Below are 12,141 nucleotides of genomic sequence, written 5' to 3' on the forward strand. Positions count from 1 at the left end.
CCTACCTACCTACCTACCTACCTACCTACCTACCTACCTACCTACCTACCTACCTACCTACCTACCTACCTACCTACCTACCTACCTACCTACCTACCTACCTACCTACCTACCTACCTACCTACCTACCTACCTACCTACCTACCTACCTACCTACCTACCTACCTACCTACCTACCTACCTACCTACCTACCTACCTACCTACCTACCTACCTACCTACCTACCTACCTACCTACCTACCTACCTACCTACCTACCTACCTACCTACCTACCTACCTACCTACCTACCTACCTACCTACCTACCTACCTACCTACCTACCTACCTACCTACCTACCTACCTACCTACCTACCTACCTACCTACCTACCTACCTACCTACCTACCTACCTACCTACCTACCTACCTACCTACCTACCTACCTACCTACCTACCTACCTACCTACCTACCTACCTACCTACCTACCTACCTACCTACCTACCTACCTACCTACCTACCTACCTACCTACCTACCTACCTACCTACCTACCTACCTACCTACCTACCTACCTACCTACCTACCTACCTACCTACCTACCTACCTACCTACCTACCTACCTACCTACCTACCTACCTACCTACCTACCTACCTACCTACCTACCTACCTACCTACCTACCTACCTACCTACCTACCTACCTACCTACCTACCTACCTACCTACCTACCTACCTACCTACCTACCTACCTACCTACCTACCTACCTACCTACCTACCTACCTACCTACCTACCTACCTACCTACCTACCTACCTACCTACCTACCTACCTACCTACCTACCTACCTACCTACCTACCTACCTACCTACCTACCTACCTACCTACCTACCTACCTACCTACCTACCTACCTACCTACCTACCTACCTACCTACCTACCTACCTACCTACCTACCTACCTACCTACCTACCTACCTACCTACCTACCTACCTACCTACCTACCTACCTACCTACCTACCTACCTACCTCAATTAAAAAGAGTAGGAAGAATAAAAAAGAATAAGAAGAATTGAAAGAGTAAAAACAATAAAAACAATAAGAAGAATGAAAAGAACAAGAAGAATAAGGGCAATAAGAAGAAATCAAAGAATAAGAAGAATAAAAACAATAAGAAGAATATAAGGAATAAAAAGAATAAGAACAATAAAAAGAATAAAATAATTATAAGAATAAAAATAAAATTACAATTGACCAAAACTAATTTTTAGTTATAAATAATTAAAATATAATGAAGACTGAGAAATGATGTTGATTTTTTAAAAATCAATTTAAATTGGATAATTCAAAACAAAGTATATTAACTACATCTATCGCATATTTCTTAGATCACATATATATGAACATCCAAAACAAACTCTTTTCTTTATTGGGCTTGATACGATATTTATAAGCGCAGATAAACAATGTCGATATTCTAAAATTTTTGGCTCGGGAGCGCCGTTGTTGCATAAATATCAAAAATATTAGGTGTAAAAAAACCTAATGGATATTTGGTACTCTTAATAATTCTATATTTAAGTGTTTACACGTTGCGGCGTTCTGGAATCGTGACAATAACAACCTTTGTGGTTTTTCTTATTATTAATTCATTTAAAAAATAAACAAAACAAATAAAAAATAACAGTCAACATTTGAGTTTTCAGTAGTGTGCGTTCCCCGTCGTGATGTTGTTTTGTTACCAAAACCGCGGTGGTGGCGCTGCGAGGTCTTAAATTGTGGTGTCAAAACATGCCGACACGATAGACAATATTCTTTGAGATGATATATATACTAATTATTGATAATGTTATTCTTAAAGTTTTAATAATATCGAGTCTCGCATGTTGAAATTAATAAAACCAAATGTCGTTTTAAATGATCGTACGTTTAATACTTATTTTAATTAAAATTTGAACGTTAAATAAACTCATCAAACTTATCTTTTAAATAAAAATAGCCTGAAGTAAAAATTCCCTGTAAGAGGAGTCTTATTCATTCAAATGCTAAAATGTATAGTACAGCTATTACAGCTCTATTTAGGTTTAAATTTTTACATCTGATAACATTTTATTTTAATTATTTTAAACAAATACTCCCGTGCGGCAACTAGCATTGCACTGCAACGAAGCTGTCACTGAATAACAGAAGTTTCAGTGTTTGATGAGAATTTTTATAGAATTGTTTTGTATATGTTTGTATAAGCGATCACATGGGGATAACGGTCAAGCGTTGGGATCTACCAATAAATAATGGGCGTTAAATAGAGGGCGCGAATTGACATATCCTAACCAAATTAGATTTAAAATCCTTTATCGGAAAATAAAAATGGCGTAATTATGTAGTTTAACACGTAAAAGCAAAAAGATTAATTTATCATGATACATAGCTTTAATAAGGTTTCAAATATTACATTACGTGCATCATATACGAACACATTTATGAGTTTAAATTAAAATTAAAATAAATTTTTAGTTTCGCTGCGCAATCTCTTAAACGGAATCCTCTTCTGGACAGAAGAACAGTTAGATGCGGTTAAGAATATTTAATAGAAGCTAGTAGAAGCAAAACTAAAGTTTCACACTTAACGGTTATAATGTTATACCGATATATGTATTTGATTACACGGTTGTAAGAGTTGAATAAATATGACGTCAAAATATGTTTTAACGACAGATTTTAAACACAAGCACGGCATTATTATCACTTGGCTACAGAACTTGGTTCTTATTTTTTGTTGCCGGGTCATCACCCTTAGATCTCGGTTATTGTAAGCGTCTTTCCACAATGGACTTTGAAATTTGTTAATGTCTGTGAGGTTAGGTCGTGCAGATACATAATGTTTTTCTTTTGATTGCTTTTTAACAGCTCGAGTGGATACTAAATATGACCGATAGAATAAAAGTAAAGATGAAATATGTAACACAGGGATATTTTTTGCACTATGTTGTACGTCGCTTGATTATTTTATTTTGTCTCAATCTGGCAAGTGTGTAGGCTTTTGGTAGATGAGTAGGTGCGCACAGGGCAACCTAGTTTACAATGTTAATTAAAAAGTAAAAGCAAAAGCGCGGACGCAAATGTCTGTAGCATATAGTTTCAACTTTAAAAATACTTACCAAAACTAGTTGATCAGGTTATAATTAAAAATATATTGAAACTAATTAATAGCAACCAACACTTTCAATATATAAAACTTTTAGTGCCCACTTACTCTATTAACTTGTCTGTACAAGTCGCCACTTTTACACGTGTTCATTAATATTTCGTACCTTTAACTCGTACACAGAATGAAACACTCTCGTCGCCGAGCTTTATTCACCGCACGTAAAAAAGTTCCGATCTTTACATTTTACAAAGTCATTGCAAAGAAATGTTTTCTTATAGAGATTACTTTTAATTATGAGTTAAGGAAAAGTCTTTAATTTTTAACGCACTAAATGCACACGCAATGTTCTAACAACCACATGACCGCTTGGTATGCTTACATTTTGTCAAAAACCCGCACATGGCACGGTGCGGGGAGTCCCCGCAGCAAACGCACGTTCGTTAATAAATATGCGGATCATAGACAAGCGACAGTGGCATTGTCTGTGACGTTCAATAGCTGCGTAATTTTTTTGTGTTATATATTATTTATTAAATAGTGTTTTTTTGTATGAACGAACCGAAATATTTTAGAATTGGTGTGTTGTCTACCGGTACCAAAAATTACATACATTGTATGGAAACGTGACTCACCAACGGCACGCCAACGACATCGTAGCCAGCGCAGGGACTTTGTAACTCAGCGCGATGTTAGCAGTTCTCGATTGAGTTTGGCTACGAGTGGATTAGTATGGGCGCAATTCATTAAACTATGTTAATCTAATTCTGAGGAATAGGTCAATCGACGAATCCGAATCCGGACTTCCGGGCCTCAGTGGCAAGGGAACACGAATGAAAGTAACCGATATGGTTCAGTAGATTAACAAGTTCGAGCGGCAGTGGGCAGCTCACATAGCCTGCAGGATGACGGCCGCTGGGGCCTTCAGCTTCTGGATCGGAGGCAACGAGGCGGCAAATGCAGAGCTGCATATCCACGTGCACGGTGGACGAATGTTCTTGTCAAGGTCGTCGCAAATACTTAGACGCGGGCCCCTTGCAACCGGTGTTATTAAAAATGTATAGGCATTGTCTATTTCTAGCAGTGAACGTCTTCCCGCTGAAACGATACTAATAACTGTAAATTGTAATAAGGCACATCAAATAGGTCTATACTAAATAATAATAATTATGAAAAAAAGTTAAGTCGTTTCTGCCAATTAACTGAGCATCTAATGTCTAAAATCATCTAATGTTTTGTGCTACATGCACAATAACGAAATTAAAATCAGCTTACGTGTTTATTAAATTAACAAATAAATTTTGGTGCAGATGGCTGAACATAAGGAAGATAAATATTCAACTGCAATATAATAAATTTTGCAATAATACAATAATGTAAGTAATGCTTGTCCAATAGTGTATAAGTCGGGGGAATTTTGGCATATTTACGGAATCATTATTACTAATATATAGGACAAAGGTGTGTACTTTTATAGATGTGAAATATATAATAATCCATTCATATATTTTGTGTTAAAAACATATAAATTCTCTGTGCAGCTATGAATTGTTCTTTGAGCGTGCGCGCGTCACGCGTCGTGTCAGCCGCGACAGTGACAGGCGGCGCTCGGACGCGACGTCGTTGTTACTGAGAGATGTGAGTGTAAGCATGTGCGCGCTGGCCGTGCTCACGCTGTGCGCGCTGGCGGCGGCTGCGGCGGCCGCCAACGCGACCACTTACTGCTTCGTGCGAGAGGGGGGCGGCGGCGGGGCGGGGGCCGCAGGCGCGAGGCGGGTGTTCGGCGGCGCGGCGGCGGCGCTGCGCGACTTCCCGGCGGCCTGCGCGCTACTGGACCGCTACCTGGCGGCGCGCTGCTCGGGCGCCGTGCTGGCGCCGCACTGGGCGCTCACGGCCGCGCATTGCATCGCGCCGCTGTTGGCCTACGTCAAGTACAACACGCGCCGCCCCGCGTCCGACCGGGGCGACGTGGCCGCCGTGCACTACCTCTACCGCCACCCCGAGTGAGCACCCGCTCCGTTCATCGCTTGCGAATAATGTGCACTTCCGCAACGAGTGACGACTGCGCATTTACGCAGGTATCGAGTCCTGCAGGAGGACGAGGGCCACGGCATGGACGTGACGCTGCTGCACCACGACGTGGGGCTGGTGCGCACGCGCGACCGCATGGCGCTGGCGGGCGCAGCCCTGCCGCGCGACCCGCTCGTCGCCATGCGCCGCTACGATCCCATGAACCTCATCGATCAAGAAGTTCAAGTAATGTAAACTTATAATCATTTATTACGGGATGAATTAAATTATAACAGGCGTAATATATATATATATATATATATATATATATATATATATATATATATATATATATAGGTTTGTCTGTATGTCCTTTATAGAATAATAAACTATGCATTTGATCATATGATGAAAGTTGTAGTGCATAAGCCCATGAAGTTTTCTAAGTTGGTATGAATAATTTTCCACAGATGGCGCTACTGCCATTCAAAATAATTACTTACTAGAAACGCTGTTCGAAGTATTATTAATGTTAGTTGACGAATCCTGTTCCATAATTTTACAATTCCAATCGATCAGGTCGTGGGCACTCGTCGGAAACACTAGAATTGGAATTAACTCGCGCGTTGAAGCGGCCAAGCGGGCAGAAGATCATCATGCTAAGTTGCTAAAGTGAAATTCGGAGAAATAAATAATGTTATGGATCGCACTTAAGCTCCGGGGTTGCCCCATGCTAAGTTCCTATCCGTTACATTAGGCCAGGCCAAAGAAGATGAGCGTCCCGGTATTAAAGCCGGTGACGCAGCAAGCGCTTCCGTGCAGGTGCTGGGGTTTGGGCGCACAGAGGCGCGCATGCAGGGCGAGGAGCTGTGCGGCGCGCGGCTGCGGCTAGTGCGGTGCGCGCGCGCTGCCTGGTACCACGTGGTGTGTGGGGCGGCGGGTGCTGCGGGTGGTGCGGGAGGTGAGGGGCGCGCGGGAGGCCCGGCGGATGGCGGCGTTTGCGCTGGCGACTCGGGCGGGCCTCTGGTGTTCGCGGGCGTGCAGCTGGCCGTCACGTCGATGGGGCCGCGACGCTGCGCGCGCGGTGCTGCCGCAGAGGCGGGAGCCGTGAGCGTGTTCACTGCGCTGCGGCCGTACGTGGACGTGCTGAACGCGACGATGGCGGACACAGATGCGGCACTGCGCATGCGTATCATCTCCGCCGCGGCGCGGTCTGGCCCGCTGGTCGCCGTCGCCGCGAGCGCGCACACACTCCTCGTTTTATTGAACTCGTTTTCTTAGCAATACCAGAGTAATGCAAAAGTCTATTTCAATCTAAATGTTCGTTTACTTCGTGTTTTTGAACACTCATATTCCACGAAATCAAAACTAATTCACGAACAACTAACGGCCGCGCACGCTTAGTTGTCGCTTGACAGCGAGAAGATAAGCATTAATCGGAAGATTGGGAAGCGTCAGACAAGGCTCCGGCGCGCTTGGCTCTGGTGGGTCTAGTCTGCGGGGGTGGGCGCAAGCTGATGCTACGCGATATCCACAAAATAGCAAACAGGAGCTGTAGGAAGAAGTTCTGAGGCGGCAACGGCGATTTTTCTAAGTTGTTTAAGCAAATTTTACGTTAGCGTAGTAGAAGCAGTAATATCTGTTGAAATTTTAGATGTATGCAACTGAACACGTTTGATACTGTAATGCCACTGGCCACTCTGTACTAACCGCAAGATCAGTGGAGTATAGGGCACACAAGTACCACTCAACTCCTCTCGTGATGCTGCAGAATTAGCGCTGGGATTATCACTCCTGATTACTTTCACTTTTTTAACTTTACTTACATTAAAGGCGATTTAGTTGTTATTTCTTTTATTTTATAAAAGAGACCACTACGATCCTGTTTTATCGTGAAATACGAAAACTTGGGCTTCTGTTATTGCTAAATAATGTAGTAAACGTTCAGAATGCCTTAATGGCAGCCTCCTTCATGAACGTTAAGCGATGCAGACTTCAAGGCAATTCATATCAAATCAATTTACGGAGAATTTTGTCGATGTGTAAAGCGTTGATTAAATACAGCACACGACAAACAAGCATTTAATTCTCTCAATAAATCGCAACTAACTCACCCTACGGATGTTTAAGACGGTGGCGAGCCAGCGTGTGCAAATAGAATTTTTATGCTCTGGAGTCTTTACATCTGGCGCTATAGTTACGCTAGTTACTTGTAGATGGCGCGTATAACAATTTAACTACTTGTTACTTGTTTACTTGTGCTACTTTGGTTTTAAACAAATTGAAAACCAAAGTAGCAGAACAAGTTTCTGCACTAGCCACATTATTTGCAATGATTTTTGAGCTATAATACAATGTCAATAATAACATTTCTATGTGTTAGGCAATTAGGATTGACTTTGGCGTTTATTGCGGTGACGAGCTGCAGGCACTAAACAACAGATGGCGAAACCGAGTCAGACGGTGTCAAGTCTGACACCTACACTGATAAATAGCTTCAAATTAATTGTTCGTGATTGTTTAATTGATGCTCTGTAAATCATAGACTATTAATTTAAAAACAGCAATGGCTATTAAAAGTATTTGACTTTATAAAAAGTAACCAAAAAATTATAAATTACATAGGGAAGGATCGTTCTATTGTTTTGATAAAAATTATTGAAAAAACATTGCCATTGGTTTACATTTCGATGTTGCGCAGCTGACACGACGCGACTTTAATAACGCAACCTAAAACTTTTGAATCCGAAGTAACAGTCGTGGCGCTGTCGTCGGTCGTAACCGATCATTGGAATATTTTTAATATCACACGTGTTTGCTGCTACACATACTTTCTAGAGTTCTAAATGAGAACAAATGGATACGAAACTACAAAAAAATAGCGCCTTAGGATCTGTTACGCTGTTGACCAAGGACGTAAAACATTTCCATTTTAAGTTTAATTCAGCTAGCCGTTGACAGATAGCGTAGTGGTTTATTATGTGCTGTTCGTTTGCGTCGTGTTTAAAGAATTGATAATAAAAAAACATTATGCCTTAAACAAGGTCGGCCAAACCGTGAATTTAAAGATTCGTCGTAGTAGCCCTTCCGAATACTGACCGACTACCGACCGCCATCGGAACCGAAAGGTTCTCGAATGATAACCACCGAATGAGGAGCCGATAGACGCGGCCTGAGCGGGCCCGCCACGCGCTGAACCGATCGCATAGTTATTGCCGCGGCAAGTCGCTGGAAGGTGCAGCGCAAGACCGGTCATCGTTTTGGTGAAGGTCAATGCCCTGCAGTGGGAGTATATCGAGTGATATGATCAATATAGCAGCGTGACAGAAATTTTAAGCAACAAAAACGTAAAAGATGTTCAAAAATGATAATAATGCTGCAAGATATCAAGAGCTCACGCCGCAATGATTAGACATTTTGAGAGATTTTTAACTTATCGGGCGCACGACTCGAAGCTGCAATAATTAAACAATAAAATCTTATAGATGTAATATATATATATCTTAATTTGACTCCGCTTCCGGCATTAATTTGAGTGCAATAGAAGTAGGTCCCCAAACCTACCGCAAAACAATAGAAATCGAAAATAGGCGGTGGCGTTCGACATTACCTCGAGGAAGAAAAGCGGACTGGCTGCCGTCGCGCAGCGGGTCAAGTAGCCTCAGCAATAAAGTGCGAGAAACCCGTCCGGTGTGGATTATTGCAGAACCCGCGCGGGGCCGCCGCGCTGCCAACGACGCGGTTTGTCTCCCGCGACGAAACGATACGTGGGCCCCAACGCACCGCGGCCAGGGACCCTGGTGCCGGTCTCCCGGTAGCACCGAGGTTCCACAAGCACTAGTTTGTTCTCGAAAACAATTATGACACCGAACATAGAAGCGACGCCACGCATCCCGTAGAATGTGCGAGTCAATGATTCACAGGATAATGTGCAAATTGTTTCACAAAGAACATTAGACAGGTATTTTTTTTGTGTCTGTATGTGAAAGGATGTACTCGTATAAAGATGAAAACATTATTAAGGAGACCAAGAATACGCTCCTAAGACTTAATCCCCCCTCCCACGAGCAGCTCAAAGGCATAACAGTATTCATCCGCTACAGATTAAGCTCTAACGCCTGTTTGTATATTTTAGTGTTGTATCTCGTAACATATCGCGGAAAGGGAAATCCCCTTAATGTTTCATTGTAGACACTGCTGTAAAAGCCGAATAAAACAGAATCACTGAATATGTATGAAAGTGCGTAATGTAGTAAATAGATACTAATGGCGGGCTCGATTCCCGGCATTAAATTTGGCGCGACAGGAAAATTTATCTTTTTTTTTAAACTATGACCTATTCTTTAGATGGAAGTACAAACTAATATTAAAACTGTGCCGGGGAGAGGAATTCGTACCGCGGTTATTGAAACAACGAACTACGTAAGAGGAGGAGGATGATAATGTTTTACATGAAGCAACCAACGCCCGGCGTCAGGTGCACGGGGGGCGTCTGTTTTTCTTACATCGGAAAACTGTACTAAGATTACAATTACCATTACTTAAGATTATTCGCAGTAGACATTTGCTTAGTCGCTTCAAGCGGAAAGTAACGACGACTGCGTGGAACAAACACAGCGGGTTAGGGGGTTACTAATAATTTTGTTTTTCAAACTATTGCGTCAATAACTGTACTGTCTGTGCCTGCGCTTTTCATATCTATTATTTATTACCCTTCTACAATGTTATATGCATGACATCTTTTTACTTATAATAAGTCATACTTAGTATGTTATACTTTTTCCTTATAAAATGTTACCACCCGTCTGTATACTTATAACTATATCTTAATTCAATTTATGAGGTAAGCAATAAGGAAGTGGTCGCAAGAAACGTATTTTAATTTGGACATTTGGACACAATTGTAAATTGAACATCGTCAGGGCGTCGTGGAAATAGATTAACAGAGGTACCTTTTCACTTAAACACTGTAACGTGCTCAAAATAAATCGGAATTATTAAACATAAATGTAGAACAAAGAACGAACAAGGCACGGAGGCTGTCTGTGGAATATAGACCCTAATAATAATAATAAAATAATAATAATTCTATTAATTATGTTATTTCAATTTGTTTACACGCGTCAGTTGGCCCGTTCACGGCAGCCTCCGTGCCGGCACAGGGAACGACGGGCTGCCGTTCCTAGCGAGTGCTGGTCGCGCTGGCGCCAGTTTGCTCGTCGTATACATTGTTGGTTAAAACTAAATTTTGATCTCGGCCTCGGCAACTTCTACGGAAACCCTTGTCTCCCTCAGGCCAGAGCTCGCACCCGGACAGTCTCCGCTCTTCGACTTCTATATCTCTGCCATTAACATCTTAGAATTGTTAGTATTTTCCCAATAAGTCTTGTTTCCGATTCGGTCAAAGACTGGCTTGTGGTCCGATGAGCCTGTTTGATAAAAAAACCACACCGGATCCTGCGACCGGAACTTTCAGACGTGGGCGGTCGTGGGCAGTCGTGGGCACGCGACAGGCATCTTCACCAAAGCGGAGGCTTGTGCGCCGACACTTCTAAAGTTAACAAATTAATATTAGCAACGAGCCGCGGGGCGTCGCGGATTATTTCCCACAAAAAAGCCTTCAGCTGCGCCCCTCGCTGCTCTCATATTTTCCGTCAGAAGTTTTAAGAGATCTTTCACAAATGAGTCCGCGTGAAAAGACGTCTGTCCGTAGACCGTAATCCGGCTTATCCGCGGACATCGACTCGAATCTACCCCACCCCCGCCCCCTCCTCACTGCCGCCGCACCACACGCGCCGCCTAATGATCTCAGCGAGAATTTGATTTGTAGCAAATACTTCAGCAGTCACCTCATAAAGCCGGCAGAGCGCCGCGCGTGACGGCATCATAAGCGCACAAACGCACGGCCGCACTGCCGGCCAACTCCGAACGAATCCGATGCCTCTTCTATCGGTAGAGGAGCTAGAAGGTTGTTTGCACCGTTCGCCTAAGCGACCGTATTTTGTTTTCATCCACGTCAGCCGGCGCCCATTGCAACGCAAAGTGTTACTTTACATGTTAGCGTTCCATATGTCCAAATTAAAATTTTAACAAAAAAATATTAACACGAGAAGTTTCACATGAATTGCAATACAGTAAAAAATATTTGAACACTTGGCGGGGCACGGTACGTCTAAGGGCGTGGCATCTTAGAAGCGTACTATCGGCTCAGCGGACCTTTGTTTTTATAATAAACATTCCAATGCGCCCGCGAGCCATCCGCAGGAGTTTATGTCCATTGTCCGGAGAAGGACCCTGGCCTCCTTCGCGTTCACCTTTACGTAGGCACTCTTGCAGAAATAAGAACAGGTTATGTTGGACCTGCACCGCCCAAGCCCCCACAAGACACTTCCCTCGTCGCTGCTCGCCGGGGCCACGGAATGCTCATGCTCGCACTCGTGGTCCCGCTGGCGCGCCGTCCACGCGGACGCAGCTCCGGGAAGAACGATTGCTTTCTTCGCCTCCAAAGGAAGAAAAAAGCTATTGCTTCTCGCAATATGTGTTAAAAAATGTATTGAATGTCCAAAAAGCAACTCTGATTTTCTCGAGGAATGTGGTAATCAATGTAAATACTATAAGCAAGACATTTTTTTGTACCTAAAACGACTTTATTAAGTTAGTAAATCTTGTAATTTCTATGGGCAAAGTACACTAGTTTTTGTAAAACGACGCCAGATATCTGCTTAATTAAAAAAATAATTTTTAAAAATTTCATTGAAGATAGCACACCCTGGGAATGCTCGCTTCCATGACCACAGCAATGTTCCTTAAATATGTAAATGTTTCGTCCCGAGAAGATGCTCTCGACTGGTTTCCTCAGGTATGAGGAGTTTATTACTCGAACAGGTGATAGATTCATCTTGACTTCAGTAAGCGGCGTAATCCATCTTATGTTCTAGAAAGAATTTTTTGTTTTTGATCAAGTAAAGGATTTCCCAAAGTCTGACAACCGGACTGAGATGTTCTAGGGCACTG

At 42.8% G+C, this 12,141-nt stretch overlaps 1 protein-coding gene across 1 annotated transcript; it reads left to right on the top strand.

The window, feature by feature from the left end:
• The first annotated feature begins 4,022 nt into the window (after positions 1-4,022).
• Positions 4,023-8,968, top strand: LOC137929785 (trypsin-7-like). The gene is made up of 5 exons (XM_068772889.1): positions 4,023-4,123; positions 4,659-5,120; positions 5,196-5,373; positions 5,950-6,384; positions 8,834-8,968. Exons 1-5 carry the CDS (start codon positions 4,023-4,025, stop codon positions 8,966-8,968), a joined length of 1,311 nt encoding a protein of 436 aa, XP_068628990.1.
• The last annotated feature ends 3,173 nt before the right edge of the window (positions 8,969-12,141 follow it).

The sequence above is a fragment of the Battus philenor genome, unplaced genomic scaffold (genome assembly GCF_028537555.1).
Source record: "Battus philenor isolate CCGP_79_NKW_IND1 unplaced genomic scaffold, ilBatPhil1.0.hap1 SCAF_5, whole genome shotgun sequence".
Lineage (NCBI taxonomy): Eukaryota > Metazoa > Arthropoda > Insecta > Lepidoptera > Papilionidae > Battus > Battus philenor.

Excerpts from the sequence above, each read along its gene's own strand:
- LOC137929785 (XM_068772889.1), top strand. The coding sequence starts at position 4,023 with ATGACGGCCGCTGGGGCCTTCAGCTTCTGGATCGGAGGCAACGAGGCG. Across the intron at positions 5,121-5,195 it reads TACCTCTACCGCCACCCCGA|GTATCGAGTCCTGCAGGAGG; the intron begins GTGAGCACCCGC and ends GCATTTACGCAG. Across the intron at positions 6,385-8,833 it reads CGAGCGCGCACACACTCCTC|AACCCGCGCGGGGCCGCCGC; the intron begins GTTTTATTGAAC and ends GGATTATTGCAG.